Here is a 23,450-nt window from a genome sequence, read left to right on the forward strand (position 1 = left end):
CCTTTTTGTAAAGTTTTCATAACAGAATCTCCCTTGGTGTAAATAAAGGACAGAGGGTGGTGATGGTGGTAGTAGTGACATTGCAGCCAACCGTGCATTGGTCTGTGCTCCAGTTGGCTCTTTGTTAGAGGTTGGTCCAGGAAAAAAAATTGTTAAAAGGAAATGTAACCCCTTTGGGGTTTAGAGAGCATGGCCCCTTTAAATCTTTTTCCCAGGGGGGAGGAGGAGAGTAAGAAAAAAGGAGGGAAACTCCAGGAGGCAGCGCTGGAGCTCCAGGGAGAGAGCGAGGCAGTCAGCAGGCCCTGGAAGAGAGAAGAGGGAGAAGCTGCCTGAGGAGGACAGGCCCACTCGGGGACAGCTTTTCAGAGTATCTCCCCCCCTTTAGTTTTCATAGAAGGTGGGGGGGGGGAGGCCTAGGGGGCTCAGGAAATGCTCTAGGAGAATTTAAGCCCTGGCTGTAGGTAATGGAGGAGGCCTCCATGTTGGGGGACAGAACAGTCTGGGGGCGGGTGACAGCTGCTGTGGCTCTGCAGCTGCATCCCTCTTGGGCCTGGGTGGGAGCGCCTTGGCTGGGCCGGGGGCACCCTGTACGGGGAGGAATCCGGGTTTTAGGCTGGCGCTCGCTGGGCGGCGTTAGTACGTATTCCGCTGTAGGGGAGGAAGGAGCATGGGGGGGGGAGGGGCACTTCTCAGAGTAGCCGGGACCCAGGCGGTGCCCGGGTGCGGTGAGGGGCGCGAGCAGGGAGGCAGCGCGGCCTCACGCCCTCTCCCCCGACACCCGCCAGCCAGGAACTTTTCATGTGCAACGACCCCAGTCGGCCGCTTGGGGCCGCTGTTGCGCCCGGACTCCGACCCGCTCCTCCCAGCCTCGCGGAGCCCAGCCCAGCGCAGGGAGGCGGCAGGCGCCTCAGAGCCAGGCCTGTCTGTGGGTGAGCGGCCGAGGGGAGGGGTGCAGGGCGCTGCGCCCGAAGTACCGCCCCCAGCCACTCTCCTGCCCCCGCCTCCCCGGTGGGAGCTCTCGCCCCTCCCCCCGACCGGCTGACTGTGCCAGTATCATGGCAGGGCTGTAGCGGGGTGTACAAGCCCGGCGGAGTGGGAGGGGTGCCAGTGGGGAGGGGGGCGTAGCTGTGCCAGCGGGTAAGGTGCAGCTGTGTGTCAGTGGGGGAGGGGTGTAGTGGTGCCAGCAGGTAAGGGGGGTAGTGGGTCGGGGGGAGGGAGGGGGGGTGTAGAGGTGCCAGCAGGCAAGGAGGGTAGTGAGTTAGTGGTGGTGTAGAGGTGCTACCGGGTAAGATGGGGTAGTGCATCAATGTGGGGGTGTAGTGATACCAGCGGTGGTGTGTAGGTACCAGGAGGTGGGGGGGGTAGTGGGGAGGGGGTAGCGGTGCCAGCAGGTAAGGGGGGTAGTGGTGCCAGCAGGGAGGATAATTGGAGGGGGGGTGTCACTGGCTGGGCAGTTCAGCATGCCGAAGTATCCAGCTAGTGTTCAAACTAAGTTTGTCTAGGAACAACATGAGCAGTATTTTAAACTGCAGCAGTCCCATATTTTCTTCTCTCTGCAGCAGTGTAGTGTCAGTGGGGTGGGGGAAAGAACCTCTGGGTAGCTGGATTGGTCTGTGCATGGTTACTGTCTGGCTGCATGGGTGTGGTTAAATTGAATGTGCATGGCTTGAATTTAATGGAATGTGATCAATTTTCCTTGAGGTTTTAAGAAACAGAGCAGCATTTATCAAAGCAGCTGCAGGTCACATGGGAGCAATTCCCAGGAGTTAGAGAACACTCTAATGGAATCATTCCTCATGTTGCAGTTTCAGTTTTTCATATTAACACTTCAGGCCCTTACTTCATATTCCCTTGCACATGCCCACAAGACACACACAATGTATAGTTTTGCCTTATCTCAGTTTACAGACAGCTCTCCATAAGCATCCAGTTATCTCATTGAGATGTTTACATAAATGCAAAGGGAAAATAGTTACATCCACAAATACTACAGATCTTCTCTGAGTAAGCTTTGCCCCCCTGAAAAACCCACCACTTCTGCTTCCTCGATTGCAGTGGATGGCCAGAGCTATTTTTGAAGACTTAAGTGGTGTCTCGTGTTGGCCATCTGCACAGGGTGAATGTGATATACCAGGATGCTACCCACAGGGGCGGCTCTTATGTTTTTTGCCACCCCAAGCATGGCAGGCAGGCGGCTTTCAGCGGCGTGTATGCAGCAGGTCCGCTGGTAACGCGGATTTGGTAGTGCACCTGTAGGAGGTCCGCCGGTGCTGTGCCATCGGTGTCCCCGCCACCGAATTGCCGCCGAAGCCGTGGGACCAGCAGGCCGCGCTTGCTGCGCTGGTGCCTGGAGCTGCCCCTGGCTACCCAGACTTGTTGGGCAGCTTTGTCATCCCTGCCCTGTAACCTGGAGTGCCTTGCAATGCCTCCTCCAACCTGGACTGCTCAGAAACAGCCACCAGCAGGAAGGTCACTCCCAGATGTATTTGTGTAACTGGTCACACCCTGGCTCTCACCAGGCTTGGTTATGCTACAGGATGATCCCAACAAACTCCCAACTACTGAATTTCCCCCCAGAAATTTATGTCTTGTACTGCCCAGTTCTCTCCTGGACAGTCCAAATATATTAAATCTCATTCCTTTAAGGGAATACAACGGTTAACTACCTTAAATAGTTACCCAGACATTTTAATATAAACTCACTGGATTAGATCAACCAAGTTTATTAACTACAAAGAGATATATTTTAAGTGAGTACTAGTAATGAGGCATAAAAATCAGAAATTATTACAAGAAAAATAAAGATAAAACACTTTCTAATGCCTAATTTAACAAACTATATTAGATTCAAGCATAGTTTCTCAACACATACTTTCAGCAGCATTACTGACCAAACTCTTCAGATCAGAACACTGCCCCTAACATCCAACAGTTGTTGCCGTTGCCTTTTAAGGTGCAGAGAATACATTGGGCAGGGGAAGAGAGGGGTGTCTTGGAGTGTTTGCCCTGCCTTTTTATAGTGTTTTAGTCCCTCTTTGAAAAGCATTTCCAGCTGAGAACCAGGAGACAGGCAGTCTACTGGAGGAAAGCTGTTCCCTGCTGGGCTTTTTCACTGTGTGAGCTCTCTTTGTTTTCTCCTTTCTCCTTTTCTGGTTGATAACTCTGTTTACTGTGTTAATGCCAATTAAGACAAGCATACGCTTTGTTAAAATCACGTCTGTTTGACCAGTTTGGTGATATGTGAGTCTGCACATGTATTTTTAACATCAAACAGAGGAAATTTATAACTTAATGCATAAAGCTGCTACACACATTTTACCATATCACTGATCATCAAATTACGAGTTTTCTAATGAGACCACACGAGGCATTCCTTGTACAAAGATTATTACAGAAGTGTGTGAGGTTTGAACACAATGAATTTCTGTGGAGATGAGATCTGGAAGGAAGCAAACTAGACAGACATGTACAAACTGGACTAGCAATCTTCAGTCTAAACCACATTTAGCTGGAAGGTGCTACATGTGTAAGGTCTTAGTAAAAATATATTTTTTTAAATTAAAAAATTTGTAAATATTTATGAGTGTTTAGACTAAGTCACTTTTCCTGATTGTGCTGCATCCTGTGAAAATCACACTGTGGGATCTGTGGATCTGGATGCAGAGGAGAATAGGAAATAGGCACTTCTGGTGCAGAGCTTAACTCCAGGTCCATGATGACTGACTGGTCTGGTTCCGCCTCCTTAAGTTTGCAGGGGACCTGAAGATCCAGTGAAGAATCTGTGGACCTGGATATTTGGAGAAAGGAGAATTTAAAGTAAGAAATAACATATATGGTTTTTGATTACTTATTGATGTGTTTGTATAACAACATTGGTGTGCCTAATGTACAGTATAGACCAAACAAATAAGAGTGCAAGCAGCCTACCTCAAAGAGTTTACAAAATATGATCCCAGTCCTGAAAACACTTATGCATATGAGTAGTTCCATTGGTTTTACTCAAATTAAGAACTAGCATAAGCATCTGCACAGATCGGGGCCTAAATTAGAAAACATAAAGGAAATGACAACATTAATCTAAATGTTAATCTATATAATGCAATTTTCACTCTGTGTAAAAACTTGTGACTGACTGGTTGTACTGCCCTTCCCCATAAGGCATTGTTTAGTTAATGCACAGAAATATTGTGTGATTTTTTTCCCTATGGTGGGTATAACTTTATACTACACAAAAACCTTAGAATTTTTGCTAAAGAATGGCACACTTTTCTGGCTCTCCAAGTTCTAAAAGTCACAAAATAGTTCATTGTCTCAAAATACTGGAACATTATTATTAGAAAATTTACAGTAACAACATAATACTGTATTTCTTTGTGAGCAAGGGATTTTCCATTTTAAAGGGGAAGTCAGACAAAAATATTTCTGAAAGTTACATTGTTTGTAATGTTATAGAAGAAGGCAATATTTGTCTTTGCTTAGTTTCTTGGCGCCTGGTTTCACTTTTGACAGGTATGATGTCTTTATTATATATGTTTTATCCTTATTTATTTTATTATTACAGCATTCTTGAGCTCTGACCCTATTCCACCACCTATGATTTATATTAATATAGTCTAACATTTTGATAAAAGAGAACATAGAGCTTCATTGGAAGATGAGACCAGATCTTCTGAAAATGAAGGAGATTGCCCTTATTTACCTTGATAGGAGTGGTGGCCTTCAGAAATTTGTGGACGATTGCAAACAATATAATGGTACTGTTTGTTCAGTAAACCTTCTATTAATATTGACAGACCAAACAAAGTTGGTTTAAAGAAAAATATACCTTATTTCTATATTTTGTGCTCTGAGACAGTTGCATATTGATTCTCTGCTCTTACAGACTCAAAGCAAAGTTATGCTGTCTATCGATTCATTATTTCCATAAATCCTTCTGATATTGCTGAGTTGGATGCAGCTCTTGGCAATCAGATTCTGCACAAACCCATGAAAGCTGCACAGATTTTTCAGTCGGTAAGTGAATTTGTATGTTTACAGATGCAGAAATGTATTCAACATTTTAAACCAAATTTTTCTTTCAAAATCATTTTATTTTTTAATTACAGGTCTGTTTCATAGCTATTAAAACACTGTCATTAATTGAACAATTACAGACAGAGGCCCAAGTGAGTTTAAACTTTTTACCAGCTTAGATAAAAATAAAGTAATTTTCAAACAATATTAATGTATTTAGAGATCTTTTTGGTGTTAATTTTTCAGTTTTAATTTTCACTTTCATTCAACAGTCCTATCAATCTAAACAAAAAATAGTTGGAACTTCTTAGCCTCTGCATGCATACTCTGGGTATGAGAAGGTGGATATATGTGACTATGAGCTATTTTCACCTTATTTGGCATGTCCCTGGAACATGTTTTTGTAACCGTGGACCACACTGGGTTTTGTACATGAGTATTTGTCATTTATACTAAACATTTCAAATAAAAAAGATTTTTGTTTTAATGCAACCCTTTTTCTCTCATGAGATTAATATAGTGTTGAAACCAACACACTTGCCTCCTCTGCCAAGTTATGTTCTCAGCCTTTGTGAGTTTCCACTTGATTACATATCTCAGAGATTTTATATGTCAGAGGGAATAGTGATTGCAATGGGAACTGTAACGAAATACACACAAGGAGCAAGATTCCTTTGTTCTGAGGAAACCTGTCCATTTTCTGAAGGTAAGAAAAAAAATGTAAAATGAGAAAAGTTCTAGACTCAAAAGATTCTATGATTAGCCCATTAACTCAAACTCATTATTTACATTAAAATCTAGACAAACTTGGCATTTTCCTGTATAGATTTTTATATAATTTACACAAAGGAACTGCATATCCAGGATGCATTTTGATGTAGTGAGAACATCACAACTTTCTGATTTATTCTGGTCAGTGGCCAGATTTACACTACAAAGGGTTTGCCTGTATACCGGCAAACTCCCCCTCCCCCCCCCCCCACACATCCCCTAAGTAGAGACATCTTATACTGGCAAGTTCTTTTGCCGATATAGCTTATAACAGTTCCCTGAACAAAATAAGCTATACTGATTAAAGAACATTTTTGCCAGCAAACTGTATGTACACTAGGGCTTTTTGCCTGTATACAAATGTTGTAAAGACTCATACTCTAACCAGTGTTCTTATACCAGCAAAAGTTTCTAGTGAAGACTTGGCCAGTGTCAGACTCCTGCCTATACAGCAGGACTAGATTAGAACTGATTCCTTCACAGCAGTCTAGGACTTGTTAACTTTAATAACTTCTTTGATTTCTATGAGACTATTCTCCCCTGCATAAAATTACTCTGGTGCTAAAGCTTTTGCAGGATTAACCCCTAAAATTGTTTTTCACAATCATAGTGACTGTGAAGGTATAAAAGAGAAGCTAATTCCCAATGTTAGAATATTCATTTTAGAACACATTGTAATTATGTTTTAATCAAGACGACATATATTTATAATAATAAACACAGAGACCTCATGTAGTTTTGAATGGAGCACATAGAGACATATCATCTCTCTGACTGCTTCTCACAAAACCAGGCTAACATGATGAGGTTAAGAATCTGTAATAAGCAATTCTGCCATCCAGTGGTAAAACTACAACCTAGGGGTGGCCAAACTGTGGCTCACAAGCCACATGCGGCTCTTTCACCATTAAATGTGGCTCGTAAACCCCCCTCTTCATTCTCCGCCTACCAGACTGGGAGGGGTCTGCTCAGGACCTCTGCCGTGCAGCGGGGTGGTGGGGTAGGGGCTTCTATCCAACGGGGCGGGGGGTCTCAGGGCATCAGCCCTGCAGGGCACACCTGCCGGGGCTTGGGGCTTCGGGCTTCAGCAGGAGTGGGGTTGAAGCTCTGAGTCCCAGAAGGTGTGCCCCAGCTCTCAAATTTCTGATGATTGTTGTATGTGGCTCGGAGGGCCAGTACACCATAATTGTTGATTTTTATTTGGTGGCAGGGAGAGAGACTCCCAAGTCATGAGAGAAACACAGAACATTCAATAAAGCTGTTCATCTTAAGAACAGAAAAATATGACACTTGAGAACTCCTGATTCTCAATTCAATGCTTTACTCACTCTGCCACTCTGGTTGGGGGATTAAAATGAAGGCTGTGTGCAATTTTTAAATAGCCAGGAAGTTTTGAGAGCTTATACTTGTTACCATATAGTAAACTGGAATAAACTGCATTTAAAACCAATTATATATTTTAAGTAAAGTCCATTACAAATAATTATGACTAAATGTGAAGAAATATTTGGCTATATAGTCTATGTAATGCTTTCTATTAGGGTTTAATTATATAAGAGTGCATATTCCTGGAGCTACAGAGTCTGCAACAGTGAGGAATGATTTTGTATGCAGTTTATGTGCCTCACCACTGCGAGAAGACATGAAATTTAGAGTACTTGGTGGTAAGAATTATGTAGTTTTATTTTTAGTTCTAAATTATCTTTCTACTTTTGATACATTTTTATTTACTTAGCTTATTCTTTAAAGAGTAAAGTACCATTCTTAAGAAATATAACATTCTACACTTGTTTGTTTTTAAGATAAACAGCTAGTTGAAATGATAGATGCAAAAGCTCTGAGTGCTTTCCAAGGATATTCCAACAATAAACCACATTTCAGGATTCAGTCTTTTACAGTTTTCCTAAGAGGTGAGTAGGCTGTGTATTCATCTATCCTAATATAATGGTAAAACTGAATGAGATCTATTTAAACAGAAATGTTTTAGAAATGAATGGTATTCTGAAAAACAGCTTTTTAGTTGGAACAAATCCTTACAGTTTCCCTATATATTGATTTCTCTGGACAAAATGGTGAAAATAATGATCGTTTATATTTAGTTGATTATGTCATTTTTATTTGAAAAGAAATCCCATGTTGTAAGCCAGGCAGTTAAAGACAACACATGTCAAAACATTGGTTCATTCATATTTATTTTGATGTGTTATTTCTGGGGCCCTACCTAATTCATGGCCATGAAAAACGCATCGCAGACCGTGAGATCTGGTCTTCCCCCATGAAATCTGGTCTTTTTTGTGCTTTTATCCTATACTATTACTGATTTTACAGAGGAGACCAGAGTTTCTCAAATTGGGGGTCTTGACGGGGGGGGCACAAGGTTGTTTTAGGGGAGATTGTGGAATTGCCACCCTTACTTCTGTGCTCCCTTCAGAGCTTGGCGGGTGGAGAGCGGCGGCTGTTGGCTGGGTGCCCAGCTCTGAAGGCAGTGCCCCACCAGTAGCAGCGCAGAAGTAAGGGTAGCAAATGCCATACCATGTCATACTTACTTCTGTGCTGCTGCTGGCGGCAGCTCTTCCTTCAGAGCTGGGCAGATGGAGAGCGGTGGCTGCTGGCTGGAAGCCCAGCTCTGAAGGTTGCACCACTGTCTGCAGCAGCGCAGAAGTAAGGGTAGCAGTATCGCAAGCGCCCCCCCACACACACACAATAACCTTGCGACCCCCCACAACTCCTTTTTGGGTCAGGACCCCTACAATTACAACACCATGAAATTTCAGATTTAAATAGCTGAAATCATGAAGATTGCTATCCTAGGACCGTGAAATTGACTAAAATGGTAGGGCCCTAGTTACTTAATTAAAATGTCTTGGCCAGTTCAGCATTATCTCACTTTCTGTGTAACTTGTTTCTTCCTCCTTCCTCTGGTTATATTGTTTTGCAGTGGCTTAACATTTTTTGTAACATCCTTCCTCAATCTAGCCATTTTCCTTATTTTTTCATGATCTCTGGCTTCTGAGGTTTTTAACTTCCATTGCAAACAATACAGTATTCAGAATGTGAAAATTCAACTACAGGCTCCAAAAAATTAACCTCGTTTTATGACAAAATATTTTTGTAGTATTGTAACCCTTTTCCATTTTTTAAAAATCGTTAGTTTTGCTTTGGTGCTTGCTATTTAATATGTTTATAAAATTCATCTATTTATTTATATTTATTGAAAATTGTGTATTGATCCATTCACTCCAAAATAACAAGCAACAAAACTAAATAGTGATGTTGTATGTGTATTATTACAAAGTAAAGCCTTTGGGCTGAATCCTGTGAGGTAATGTGAGTCCTCAATTTCCATCGGCTTCAGTGGGCACTGACAGGACATAGCATCTCACAGCTCGGGCCCGTACTAGGTTGCACATAACGTACATTATAAACCTTGCCAAAAACAGTACAGGTTTTGAATGACATGAACAGAAATTTGAAAGTTTCCAAATATGTTTTTGCATTTTCTTTTAATCTATTTATTCTAGGTCCTTGCTTCTGAAGAAGCGTTCTATGTAAGCTTGAAAGCTTGACTCTCTCACCAACATAAGTTGATCCAATAAAAGATATTACCTCACCAACCTTGTCTTTCTAATCTTCCTTTACTAAGGCATTTTGCCATCCCGTTTACTTGACAATAAGTGATCATGAGAACACTGCAAATCTCAGAGCAGAGATCTGAGAGTACAAAGATTCTCCTTTGTGATTCAATTCAAAACTAACTGCATTATCCATTTTCTCAACAGAAAATCATCCAGTGGCTTGTCTCACTCACTTCCCTCATCTGCTGCCCTAAAATGTTATAAATTGTCTACATGCATAGTTCTATTCCCATTCTTTAAGGCTGCATTGAATCAAACTGTTGTGTGTGCTGCTTCCCCTAAATTTATATTTTCTAATCTGAACCACTAGTTTAACATATAAAAATACTTTATAATCTTAAAGTTTGGGATTGCTCTAATAAATCCCTATATTTCCATGTATATTTATTTTTTTCTAGATGAATTGTCAAACAAAATGAAAATAGGAAACAGGTATAGGTTTATAGGAATTCCAGCCTGCATACAAAACTGCTCACAGTTTACAGTCTGTATAGAAGTCAACAGTATACAGCTCTGTAGTCCAGAAGGTAAGACAGCTGTATAGTAAATTAAAATGATTAAAAATAGATATTTTTATTAGATCAAAGGTTTGACAGTTAGTGCAGTCTGCTAGTACATGGAGATCCAGGTTTGGAAGCCACTTTGGTACTTTCACTCCAGTAATCCTGAGTATGGGCTTGTCCCAATTGGTTTTTTGCCCTGATATTGCTGTCACCCAAGAAACACACACAATATTATTGTCCACTTCTCTATTTAGGAAAGTGCAGAACATTATTTATTGATGTGCTTTTCCACTATCCTCTTATTTCTAAGCTCTGCTTTTCATTAGAGGGTATTGTTTCAGTTCAGACCAATGGCAACTGCAAGTGGATTTTGCCTCAGGCTTCCAGTCTCCAGCTGTGGCTTTTCTTGGTTGGAGACCTTTGTCTCACTACCTTCTAATGGGTATTTACAGGCTGCACAGTCCGCTGCCTTTACTGTGTTATTCCCATCAGAGACAGGCTGCCCAAGCACATCTGCTTGCTTTCTCTTCAGAGATGGTTAACAGTGTGACTGCCCACAGTTGTAAGTTACCACACAGTTCTTTCTAAGTAAGTCTATTTTATTAAGATAAAAAGCATTACAGAGAAAACATTAAAAACAATAAAAGAACCTATATGCATTCTAATAAGCTTACTAGAGATCACTTCATTCCTAACATGCTCTCTGGCAGAGACAGTCCTTCAATACTTCACCAAAGGGGTTTCCTTGTGGTTTCAAGTTCATTACAGCTTTAGCTCAGAACAATCATACAGTCTTACAGGGCCTCAGTAGGCCGCATCCTTCCAATCCTCCCCTAAGGATTGGGGACTGTCTGTTTGCTGGACCTGGAAGAAGCAGGGGCGGCTCCAGGCCCCAGCACGCCAAGCGCGTGCCTGGGGCGGCAAGCCACGGGGGGCCCTCTGCTGGTCGCCGCGAGGGCGGCAGGCAGGTTGCCTTCAGCGGCATGCCTGCGGAGGGTCCACTGGTCCCACAGCTTCGGCGGACCTCCCGCAGGCGTGCCGCCGAATCTGCGGGACTGAGGACCTCACGCAGGCAAGCCGCCAAAGGCAGCCTGCCGGCCGTGCTTGGGGCAGCAAAATACCTAGAGCCGCCCCTGGGAAGAAGGCACTGAGCCTGTTTAAAACCAGGCTGTTTAACCAAAAATCTTTTCTTTTTCTGTTGGTCCCTGGAGAATCCAGTTTGAACTAGTATATGAGGAACTTACCAGAGGGTAGCTTCACAGGGGCTAATAACTGAAGGAATTACATTACCTCTCCCTCCTCCTAGAGGAGTTACATACAACTCCACAATAACACATACAGAATTGCATTTTTAATACAATGGCCCCCAAAGGTATCAATCCTAACTCAGTAAGATTTAACTTAATTCCATAAAGTTTACCTTAATTCCATAAAGTTTGTCCAGGATGATGCAAATATTGTCAGTCTGTCACAGGTATATTTAGATTGTATCTTAGATGGCCATACAATTTCAATTCATGTACTTGCTCTCTTACTCAATATGTATTAGTGGACACAGTGTCCGTTACCTGTTTAATAATAGTAAAACTAACATTTTAAGCTGTTCAGTCTGAATTTTTGTTACCCTAAAATAAATTCCAAACATACTTCGTTTTTAATTATTTTTTTCTGATAATATAATCTACCTAATGCTGATTTGTTTTAATTATATGAATAGCTCTGTTTAAAAGTGTTGACTAAGATATCCTTTGTTTATATTAGGTACTTCTTGTATCAGTGAGAATTTTAAGTATCTGCTCTCCTTGACTTCAAGTTCATGTTGGAGGTTTACAGCCATGCTTGCCACCATCTTTGCTTCTCAAGTTGTCCCACCAGGCACTTACAATACTCTTAAATTGTCCATACTGTTGAGTCTAGTCCAGACATGTGACAGAGACAGAGAGACAGCAGATTACCTGGATCTTTTGATTGTGACCAGTGACACCCTAATAGCAGATAGGTAAACTGACACCTGTATTTTTTTTTACAAGTACATTTGACTTTAAATAAAAGTTTTGCCAAGTTTTTATATAGAGAGGCTTGATATTTTCTCAAAAGGAAAACAGAGTTCACACTTTAAAGTGTATCCTGGGGTTTTAATCAGCAAAATAACTTTTTTTTTTAATAAAGGTTTTACATTTTTGATTCCTGAACTCTCCTTTCCTTTGTCATCTGTGTGCCATTATTATACTGCTGAGAGGGAAGCAAACTATGTGATGGTCATGTGGGGCACGTGCGATCTAGTGGCATTAACTGACCTGCTGCTTATGTCTATGGTGAAATTTAAGGCTTTGCTTTTAACGAGTAAAGCATTTAATGACCACTCTTCTGATTAACTTGCCGAATTTCTAACACCAGTCCCGTTTAGCAGAGACCTAACTATAGTCCTTCTAAAGTTGCTATTGAAAGGACTACAATCTGTGGCTACAAAAGCAAAGATTTGCCCCTCTCAAGCCTTAAGTCACTCTGATATAGCACTTCAGTTTTTTCTAAACCAGCTATTTTGTCAAAAATGTCTCACTGTTGTGACCTTCAGTTCAGCTCCCATCAGTGATTAACAAGGTCCAAATGGCTGTTGGTATTTTTTAATCACTGTGTTGTTTGGACTACGGTTGCCAGGTGTCCAATTTTTTACCAGAATGCCCGGTTGAAAGCGGCTCCAGTCAGCAGCACTGACCTGGTCGGCGGTGCAGCGGGGCTAAGGCAGGCTCCCTGCCTGCCATGGCTCCACGTGGCTCCTGGAAGCAACCAGCATATCCCTGCAGCCCCTGGGAGCGGATGTGATCAGAGACGCTCCGCATGCTGCCCCCGCCCTGAGCGCCACCTCCGCAGCTCCCATTGACAGGGAACTGTGGCCAGTAGGAGCTGTGGGGACAGCACCTTCAGGTGTGAGCAATGTGCACCGTGCAGAGCTGGCTGGCCATGCCTCCACCTAGGGTCCGGACATGGTGGCTGCTCCCAGGAGCTGTGCAGAGCCGCGGCAGGCAGGGAGCCTGCCTTAGCACCGCTGTGCCACCGGCCAGGAGCTGCCTGAGGTAAACGCTGTCTGGCCAGAGCCCACACCCCAAACCCCCTGCCTCAGGTAAGAACCCCCTCCCGCACCTAACTCCGACCTTGCACCCCCACCCTCTGCCCCAAGTTGGAATCGCCTCCCGCACCCAAACTCCCTCCCAAAGCCTGCACCCAACCCTTTGCCCCAGCCCCGAGCCTCCTCCTGCACTCCACACCCGTCATCCCTGGCCCCCCCTCACAGCCCCCACCCCCAACAGGAGGCCACACCCGAACCCCCAGCTTGCTCCTGAACCCCTCGGCTCCAGCCTGGAGCCCCCTCATGCACCTCAAACTCCTCAGCCCCACCCCAGAGCCCATACCCCTCCTGCACGCCTTACCCCCCTCCCGCACGCCAACGCCCTGCCCCAGCCCAATTAAAGTGAGTGAGCGATGGAGGGAGAGAGGATGGAATGAGTGGGGGGGCAGGGCTTCAGAGAAGGGGCAGGGCAAGGGTGTTTAGTTTTGTGCAATTAGAAAGTTGGCAACCCTAGTTTTGACCTGAGTGGGTATAGTTGAGAGTGGTAAAAACACTGATGGCTGTGCACCCACTCTTGCTTCTGATGGTGGAGCTGAGCTGATGGTAGCAATTATGGGAAATCTTTGATGAAAAAAAAGTTACTTTAGTATTCATCCATAATATGAATATGACTTTTCTACTGTGCATGTTTGACACAATTTTAAATCTCTATTCCTGCCCCCCCCCACCAAAAAAACACAAACCCATGACTTCATTATGCTTCCTCAAAAAGGCCTACAAACATGGCAAGTGTGAACTACTCTGTTTTCAGCCATTTGAGTTTTGGCTGCAACAAAGGTCTGGAAAATATTCAGGCAATGGGAGAAATGCTTTCCTCATTATCCCACTTTTTCCACAAATGATTAACTGAACATGTTTAGCTCAAATTTAAAAAAAAATATCCTTGTTTGAAGCCAAGCATGAAAAGACTAAAACAAAAATAATTTTTTTTTCAAAAGTTATGAACTGAAAAAGAGGTGAGAATGGAAACACCTGCTTAACAATATGTTGCACTGTATGAATGCTAGTTATTGTTATTTATAGGGTCTTAGAAGTACACATAGCATTTTACAATCTCCCCCTCAGGCCTTTACTGTTTACAGTAACTTACAAAAATAAATATAGGATAACAAAGTACCTTACAAATCTCATCTCAGATACTTATATGGTCCCTTTTACTGTAATAGCTAAGCATTGCCTAATATTTAAATGCCTTTAATCCTCACAACACTCCTGTGAGGAGGGAAGTACTATTATCCCCATTTTGCAGTTGGAAAATTGAGGCACAGAGAAACTAAGAACTAGATTGCTAAACTTATTTAGGTGCCTAAATATCTTCAAAAATCAGGGTGTTAATTGACTTGTCCAAAGTCTCACAGGAAATTTTTGGCAGAGCACGAATTTGAACCTGGGTCCCCAACCAATACTCTAACCACTGGACCATCCTTCTTCTCAGACTCTCCTGTCTCTCATGCTTTAGTATGCTGAGCTTTGCCTGGCTTGGATGCCATTAAACTGTCAAAATGGTGGCACCCTGCATCATATGTATGGCATCATACCATGTCATTTATTAATACTGGGACAAAGCCCACCTCCACCATTTGCAAGCATGAGCAATAGAATCAATGTGGTTCCACTGCATATGGGAGGCAACATTTGGGCTGCCCACTCTGCATGCCCTAGAACACAGCTCAGTAGGGGAGGGCCCTGCACCCATGCCTCAGAGTGTTTGGGTCCACTACTGTGTAGATCCACACACCTGTCCCCAGTTACCATACATGAGGCAAAATGGTCAGTAGAGGCTTGATCCTGCACTCTTTAAAGTCAATGGTAAAACTTCTGGTGCCTTCAGTGGGGCACAATCAGGCACTAGCAATGTGGGAAGATAATTCAATCTCGCCTCTGACCCAATTCCGAATTTTGCCTTGTATGCTAGACCAATTTAAGAATATTAAATTAGAATACAGCTGGACGTCATGCTTCTTCATGTAGTTAGTGCTACTAGAAGGAAACTATTAAAGATAAATAGGAGCAACTATTTCAAATAGTGCTCCTTTTGTGGTTGTGTATAAGAAACCCTGGGTTTTACCTTAGTATTCAGAAATATTTTATATTCCTATAAAATTATTTTAATTTTTTTCTTTTTAAGTGCTCTACCTTAGTCAAATGAAGTTCCAATGTGTGTGCTTTTAATACCAATTTTATAAATACAATTAGTTGTTGTAAAAGGAAAATAATTTAACTACATTTTTTGCAGGTGTTACAAATTGCTGACAATTATTTTTATCCTAGGCTTTTGAATTACAGTGCTTGTCTTGTAGCCCGTGGCATACGGCACCCAGCATCTAATGACATTTTTCCTACTGTGTCCAAAGATAAGCATGGAACTGGAACTGCTAGCATTCAGGCGTGCAGTGCTCTGCTGGCCAAAGGTGGTATCTGCTTCATAGGAGATTTGTTGTCACATAAAAAGGATAAACTTGAACTTCTGCAGTCAGGTAACCAGTACAAAGCCACTCTGCATCCACTGGGCAATCAGAAGAGGGGAGAAATCAGTGCTAGAGGAGAGACAAGTAGAGCCAGGGCTAGACACTGGGAGAGATGGGACCACGAGGCCTCGAGGAAGCTAGTTTCTACAATTTGTCCAGGGGCCTTTAAATCCTAACTGCAATCCTACTCTCATGCACTCTTGACAGGGATGTTATAATTTCTCCTTAACTGCTGAGAAAGTCACCTTCTCTGTCATCAGAAAACCTCATATATGCCATAGATAGAGAGAAAAGCGAGTAGATATTAACAGTACTGGGGAAGAGTAGTGAGATTTTTACATGAATGGATCTTAAAGCAAGGCATAATAGGATCACAGACTTACTAGAGCAGAAGAGGTACCTACTACATTAACTACTTAAATTATAGAAAACTGCTTATGCAGGATACAAGTCCTGGCAATGGAGAGCCCTCAAATTATATTTAGGAGTTCATGCAAACTAAGCACATTTTAGCATGGCATGGCAAGTTTTAGAGAGAGCCTGTTTTTGAAGATGGAGCACTCCTTTGTCTGTATCACAGCTATAGTAGTTTGAACAAAGCAAAACAACATAACCCGCTCTGTGTTTTGTTTAATTTACGTACAGACTAAGAGTGGTTAGCCCTGGTTAGTTTACCAATAGACTGCAAGCATTACACAGTCTTGTATACACCTAGCTAACTGAATTGGTTTGATGTAAGTGAAAGTTTTTGCAAAGAGGACTAGATGGCATATTCTTTCCACAGGGATATGAAAATCTTTAGCTGGAGAGTACAAAGGTTCTTGTATGCATAAGCATTTTCTCCACCCCACCCCCCCTGCACTAAATGCATTATGATTAGGTTTATATTTTTGCATCAGTTACTTTGAAGAGATCCTGACTTTTCCATAAAAACTAAGTGCAGTATGTAATTGGAATTATCCTCAGACCCTGGAACTAGGATTGGAGATTTAATGTTACATTACAGTAGTTTAAGTAACATGTATTGTATGATCTGATAGTGCTGGAGAGCAGAACCACTACAGTATTTATTCCTGGAAAGAAGTATGGAGAAGATGTTGACCAGCAAGTTATTCTTCCAATTCAGACCAGTTTCTGGACTTTTGTAGATGAGGATTTATCGTCCAAAAAATATGTGCAAATGGATAACACTCTAATTGGCAAGTTGGTAAGACATATACTTTGTTATGGCAAAGCTATGTAACAAGTCTGGAGATGCAGACAATTCTACATGTAAAATAATGGAGACCAACACAAAGAGGTGACATCTCCGCACAAGCCACAGTGAAGTCACTTTAAAGCCCATATCTTCTAAAAATAGACCAGCTTTTCTAAACATGAAGCCTTTGTTTATTCAAAGGTTTGATGTTGCTCCTACAGCCTCTGAATAAACAGGATTGTAGAGTGTGTGCATGTGTGACATTGGTCTACCCTATTTTCCCCCCACAATAGTAATTTCACTCAAAATACTTTTGCATTTGCACACCTATCAGACAGGGCAAGAGCCTGCCATTTTCTCTACAGTATACTCAGAAGTAAATTGATTTTTTTCTATTTGAAAAATAAGCAGTTGAGCTTTTCAGTCACATTGCTTTGGGTTTTATTCTGTTTAGGACTTGAGCTCAATAGCAGCTAATCTTATAGATGCTTTTGGGCTTTTGATACACTGCAATGAATTATCTTGCCAACCACCTCTTCCTCTTTTCGATCACATCATGAAAAAAGCCATTGATCCCGAAGAAGCACCTTATACCATCTCCCAGCAGTTCAGAACACAAGATTATGAAGAGGTAACTAGCTATAGTTCAGAACAAAATTGTATTTGATAATTTCATACTATTACTTGGCATGATGTGGTTTTCCTGAGATGACTTGTATACTTCCAGACATGCAGATATTCACTTACTATTCCATGCCCCCTTGTGGTCTCACTGAAGTCAATATGAGTTTTGCCATTATTTTCACTGATAAAATCAATTTCCCATTTATAAATTAGTGCAGCGGTCCCCAACCTTTTTGTGGCCAGTAGCACATTCATGTTTTCAGAAGAGTGTGGCGGGCACCAACAATTTTTCAAGGCTTATTTTGTATTTGTACATTAAATAATATGAAAAACATCATATTTAATATAACATAATATATTCATCCAGAGAGAAGCCGGAGAGAAGCTGCGAGGACAGAGAACACCGGTGCTTGCAGCCCCGGAATTCTCTGTCCCTGGCAGGCGCAGGGCCGCGGCTTCTCTCCAGTTTAAGCTGCAGCCCTGCACCTGCCAGGGACTGAGAACACTGGCGCCCGCAGCCTGCAGCCCTGGGGCTGCAGCTTGTCTCCCTTGCTGGGCACTAGGCGGGCCCCACGCCTGCTGGGAACAGAGAACACCACGCTCGCAGCATGAGTTCTATGTCCCTGTCAGGTGCAGGGCCACGGCTTCTCTCCCCTGCTGGGCACTAGGCGGGCGCACATAAATGCCCTGGTGGGCGCCATGGTGCCCACAGGCACCACATTGGGGAGCACTGAATTGGTGTTTTCTGAACATTTATCTAGTGGGGGTAGAACCTTCTTTGTATCCATTCCACAAAGCACCACCTTGGGACTTAATACTACAACAAAAGATTTAATCATGTTATTTCCAGAAGAACCACTTTCTGAGGGCACAGGGATATGTGTACCTCTTCCAGGAAGGAGAATGAAGGTATATATTGTGGAGTATAAGCAAAACACTAGTGACCATTTAATACTTTTTTTAAAATGGACAGCAAAAAAGGCTGAGTTATTAAAATTCACAGCAGCCTAATTGTGCAGAATGGACAATATACAACTCCATAGTGACCTGATGCACATTTGATACTAATACAATATTCACGTCCCTGCACCACTCAAGGCACTTCAAAACGTAAAACTTTAATTGCAATTCATCTGATTTCACCCTAAATCACAGTAAGAAAATGTCTATTAGCGGGGAAAAATAGCATCTTTCAAAAAGTAATGGATATACTGACAAGCATTTTGTATCATCTATGTACCAGGTTGCTTTTTGGGGGTTCTACACTAATTTTTAAACACTGCTGACAAATCACAGGCTACCACGGGCATCAGGAGTTACACAGCTCTTTGTTGTTCAGTCAGAGATTCTCGTGGTGGCAGTACAAGTTCCAGCGATAGCAGATGCTCAGTAAATAAGTTCAACCAGCCACTGTCTGGCTGACAGCTAGTACTTAAAATTAAACTAGAGGTAATCTGACTGTCCAGTACAATGAAATCAGCAACAGGTATCCCAAGACAGTGACCAACAATATGGGGAACCATTTTAAAATCAATTTTTGGTTAACTATTATTTGCATTCAAGGGAATAGAAATTGGGTTTTAGAAGTTTAACTCTGAAACATCATCCAAATTCAGATCTGGTACAAGCAAGTTCATTTCCAGTCACCTCACCCTCTGCCACCACAACTGAATTTGGCCCAGAGTTTCATAATTATAGTCTAACTAACAAAACATGCACAACTGTAATGTCCTAAAATACATGTATAGATTAAAAATAAGGATAGCATGCAAATCTGAGCATTGACAGTAACAAAATTATTATGTTCAGCGTTCTAAACCCTTCTCATACTAAAATTAATGTGTTTTGTACACATTTGAAGTCATTTATGTACTCCTTTTAAAGAGCCAAATTATTAAACTCTATTTGTTAGCTTGGTTTTTGAAACAGTAGTGTTGGTAAATGTATTTTTTTTTAAAGTAGATCTCCAGTATGCAGTGTGGACAAGATTAGAACCTATTAGTATAGTGCATGTTTCTTTCAGTACACTAGAGAATATTTATTTAAAATTATTGAGGGAGTTTCTAGCATATTTGTTTAAATTTACTAGATTAGTGAACAAATTACTTGTTTCTACACCTGAGACATAGCCATATTGCTGTGTAAATGGTCAATCTTTTCTAAAAATTGTGTTAAGGTGGAAAATATTGTCTAGATATATTAATACTATGCAACGGATGTTATCAGTAGCAAAATGAGTTTGGGTGTAAGTTTTCAACAGTATTCCTTAAATATTTAAAATTTATGCTGTTTTTAGCTTATTGTATTTGCTAAGAATTTGCACGTAGAACTCAGTTCAGAAGCAGAAAGACTCATTCATGGCTACTACCTAGCAAGTCGCAGAGTCAGAACAGATTCTATTCATGGATCAAAACTATCAACATCTGCACTGAAAATCCTGTACGTTTTAATTTTCCTAATTAAATTGCTTAACTTCTTCATGCCTCAAATTCTTCATCTGTAAAAATGGTACTAGTGCTTGCCTACTTGGAAGTTGAGGCTTTTTTTTATTATTAAATAAAAAACATGGAGATCTTTGGATACAAGATCCTTCAAGATTTCAGTCTAGAGCAGGGGGCCACATCTGAGTATGGAAATTGCACGACAGGCCATGAATGCTCACAAAATTGGGGGTTGGGATGTGGGAGGGATGAAAGCTCTGGGGTGGGGCCAGCAATGAGAAGTTCAGAGTGCGGGAGGGGGCTCTGGGGTAGGGTTGGGTAATGAGTTGGGGGTGGAGGAGAGTGCTCTGAGTTGGGACCAAGGGGCTTAGAGGGCAGAAGGGGAATCAGGGCTAGGGCAGGGGTGCAGGCTCCAGGTGGCACTTACCTCAGACCAGGCAGCTCCGCACCTGCAGCTCCCCTTGGCCAGGAACCCTACTTGGGTTCCTGGCACCCCCTGCAGCACTCCCTGGCTGCACCTAAGTGTAGGAGCCAGAGGTGGGACATATCACTGCTTCCAGGAGACACACGTAACTGGGTAAGCCTCGGACCCTGCTCCCTGGCAAGAGCTCAAGGGCCAGTTGTAGGCCCCAGGCCGTAGTTTGCCCCCTGTCTAGGTCCTGTACAGTAGTTTACATAGTATTTATATTTGTAGGATGTTAAAAGTTCCTGAATTTATCTTGGAATATCTCCAGAAATCTCTATTTGAATAAACTTATTTGCTCATTTGCCAGGCATGAAAAATAATGGCTATTTAAAAGCCAAACCTCACCATTAAAGTAACTAGCACTGAAACAAATCTACAAAAATGAAGAAAGTGAGTTGATTGCTGCAGTATCCTTAACTCCTTAGTGCTTGAGCAATGCAATAATTATGGTCCCCTACTAGTTTCATACAACATGAGGGAGTTGTATAACATGCATTCTCACACTATTGTGGGACAAGTGATGCACACAATAGTTGTGTACATATTTGGCTGTGACGGAACGAACAGTGTGTAACTTTGCTCACTTGAAATCATTTGAGTACCCCCCTACTGTATTTAAACCTGTAAAACTTGGGTAGGGTACGGAAAATAAACTACATTGAAATAATGATTGCCACTATAGTTAGCTTTTTATGTAGTTAGTGCAGTGCACACCCATGCATTTTGTGTAATATATTTTTCTGAGACACTGGCATTTTTGTGTTCTAGGGTTTCATTGTCTAAAGCACACACTAAGCTGAGTTTAAGGAAGAAAGTACGCGAGGAAGATGTGTTGATTGCTGTCTTGTTATTTGAATCATCTCTCACTTTAAAACATGGTAAAAATAATTGTTTTACCAGACTGGATGTTTGTTAGTTGGGTATTAGGTCTAAATGGGTAGATACTTTAATGTTAAAAGTGACCAAATATAAACAATTAAACTAGATCAAAGCTGCAGTCAAGTTTGAATTAAAGCATCTCAAAGTTGGATATAAATACCTGTTTTCTTAGTTAAAGCACTATTTCCATGCTTAGAGTAAAGAATGGAAAGTTGACTTGATAGGGGCAGAATGCTAAAGAGCAAAATAACACTCTGAGAAGCAAGAACTATTTTGGCTGTACCTGATTTCTCAGACAACATTTACAACTTTCCTCATTCTCAAGAGTGGAACTACCAAAGACACTCTAGATACTATTAATATGAGATATCAGGAGCTTAATATTGATTCATTCAAATTTATGGCATAGCATTACATTTCGAAGGCAATAAGCACCAACCATTTTAGACTTAAATCAATTTTTCCTTCTCTATATCAGTAAGTAAGTTATAACAGTAGAGGGTGATAGTCCCAAGATTTCTTTTACAAACAAGATTGATATCTTATAAGGTCAGGAAAAATTCCTTCTCACCTGAGAATTTCCTGTCATGAGTCCTGATAGACTGTAAGGTCAGAAGGGACCATTATGATCATCTAGTCTGACCTCCTGCACCATGCAGGCCACAGAATCTCGCCCATCCACTTCTATAACAAACCCCTAGCCTATGTCTGAGTTATTGAAGTCCCCAAATTGCGGTTTGAAGATCTCAAGCTGATCCTGATCCTGCAATGAGCTCCTTGCGGATCCCTCTGGCAGTAGAACTCATTAAAGGATCTGAGTGCCAGAACTTAATGGAATATGTTACCTGCCTCTTGGAATTTCAAGACAGATTGCTATTGAGCTGAACCAAATTCAAACCAGAAGTGTAAATCTCATCTCTGATACCAAATGCCCAGGAGTAAATTTTTTTTTTAAATAGACAAAATTTGAGAACAAGGTAGAAATATTTTATAAGATATGGTTCGTGTTCTTTTCATAAGTCAGCCCTTCAAATGTCGCTAAGATGAAGCAGGACAGTTGGCCAAGAGGATTTTCCAGGAGTGTATGAAATCTATTAACATAACATTTTCAATTCAATTCTTCTTTGTGTAGGTGCCTCTGTATTTTGTGTGGCTCCAAATGCAGTGTTTCCATTTGACCTTATTGATGAAAACACTCTGCAGCAAAGAGATGTTTATCTGATGCAGTGCTATCAGCAACTGTTACAGTTTATTGCCACATACGGCCCTGGAACACATGTTACCACTAGTGAAGAATAAAGAACCTAGTCTGAAAGCAGAGATTATTCCTATTTCATCATAAAGTTTTGATTTTGGAAAATGTAAAATTTAAATATTTAAAGTTTTAGTGTATTGCTACTGCAAAATGTATATGAAAGTTAACGTTTTATGAAATTGCTACTCCTACAGATAAAAGTTTGTAGCCAACTTGAAATTAAACAATATTGCACATTAAGTTTCTCAGACTTGGCATATCACTGGACTGGTGGCTTCTCAAAGCTGTGACCTGTAAAGATAAGATGACCCAGAGAAGAAAAGCAAAGCACCATACTCATGCTGCTGTAAATACTAAGTAGGTGATAATGCTCATGCTCCCACAACTATTAAAATGTATCAAGTGAATGATAGTGAGAAACTTACATTAGGAATAATAAAAATGGTTTTAAAAAATTAACCATTGCTGTCAAATGGCTTATAAACTAAAAGGTAGTTCATAGAACAATTTATTCAGTCTAGTGATTAAACTTTACCAACTTTGTCTGCATTCTGTGGGTTTTTGCGCTGCTGCAATTCAACCACATACAATGTCAAAAGTAATTCATAAAAACTGTACATGTGTATGTTTAAAAACCATTTAGTATGTACAACTATATTTTTTATTCAGACACAATTAGAGGTATGATAGCTATTTTATTATTTGTATGCCAGTAGCACCTATAGGCCTTAAAGTGAAGTTAGGGCCCCATTGTTTGTATAGCACCTAATATGGGACAGTCCCTGCATTGACAAGCTCACACTCTAGTCTAAACAGACAAAGCCGGCTCCAGCTTTTTGCTACCCCAAGTGGCGGGGTGGGGGGGAAATGATATAATTGAAGGACCCGCCGCTGAAGTCTGAAGAGGAGTGATTGAGCTGCTGCCGAAGAACCCGTCCCTGACCCGGACGTGCCGCCACACCTTTCTATTGGTTGCCCAGGCACATGCTTCCTTTGCTGGTGCCTGGAGCCGGCCCGGTAAACAGAAGAGACACAGGATAGGAGGGGAAACAGAGGTGTGAAGTAACTTG

The 23,450-nt window shown here is 41.7% G+C and overlaps 1 protein-coding gene and 1 long non-coding RNA gene across 13 annotated transcripts in view; one reads left to right on the forward strand and one right to left on the reverse strand.

Moving 5' to 3' along the window:
* The first annotated feature begins 703 nt into the window (after nucleotides 1-703).
* Nucleotides 704-22,783, forward strand: MCMDC2 (minichromosome maintenance domain containing 2). Of its 6 annotated transcripts, XM_039523992.1 has the most exons (16): nucleotides 704-929; nucleotides 3,748-3,816; nucleotides 4,562-4,754; nucleotides 4,883-5,013; nucleotides 5,106-5,165; nucleotides 5,524-5,719; nucleotides 7,326-7,448; nucleotides 7,587-7,694; nucleotides 9,818-9,946; nucleotides 11,684-11,921; nucleotides 15,321-15,526; nucleotides 16,558-16,724; nucleotides 17,170-17,346; nucleotides 19,636-19,778; nucleotides 21,015-21,124; nucleotides 22,258-22,783. In XM_039523992.1, exons 3-16 carry the CDS (start codon nucleotides 4,655-4,657, stop codon nucleotides 22,422-22,424), a joined length of 2,055 nt encoding a protein of 684 aa, XP_039379926.1. In that variant the 5' UTR covers nucleotides 704-929; nucleotides 3,748-3,816; nucleotides 4,562-4,654; the 3' UTR covers nucleotides 22,425-22,783. The 6 variants fall into 6 exon arrangements, with proteins under 6 accessions (XP_039379926.1, XP_039379928.1, XP_039379927.1 ...); XM_039523994.1 differs by lacking the exons at nucleotides 704-929; nucleotides 7,326-7,448 and having other exon boundaries at nucleotides 3,684-3,816; nucleotides 22,258-22,772; XM_039523993.1 differs by lacking the exons at nucleotides 704-929; nucleotides 5,106-5,165 and having other exon boundaries at nucleotides 3,684-3,816; nucleotides 22,258-22,772.
* LOC120397694 overlaps nucleotides 2,737-23,450 on the reverse strand; it is a 31,928-nt gene continuing 11,214 nt past the window's right edge. For 3 of the 7 annotated variants that reach the window (XR_005593942.1, XR_005593943.1, XR_005593936.1), the window contains 2 exons: nucleotides 3,928-4,040; nucleotides 3,648-3,787 (listed from right to left, as the gene is read on the reverse strand). This is a non-coding gene — a long non-coding RNA (uncharacterized LOC120397694). Of the gene's footprint in view, nucleotides 3,788-3,927; nucleotides 4,041-11,110; nucleotides 11,491-15,423; nucleotides 15,587-23,450 lie in introns of those variants that run through there. The other 4 variants (XR_005593937.1, XR_005593940.1, XR_005593939.1 and 1 more) reach the window with 4 other exon arrangements.

The sequence above is a fragment of the Mauremys reevesii genome, linkage group 2 (genome assembly GCF_016161935.1).
Source record: "Mauremys reevesii isolate NIE-2019 linkage group 2, ASM1616193v1, whole genome shotgun sequence".
Lineage (NCBI taxonomy): Eukaryota > Metazoa > Chordata > Testudines > Geoemydidae > Mauremys > Mauremys reevesii.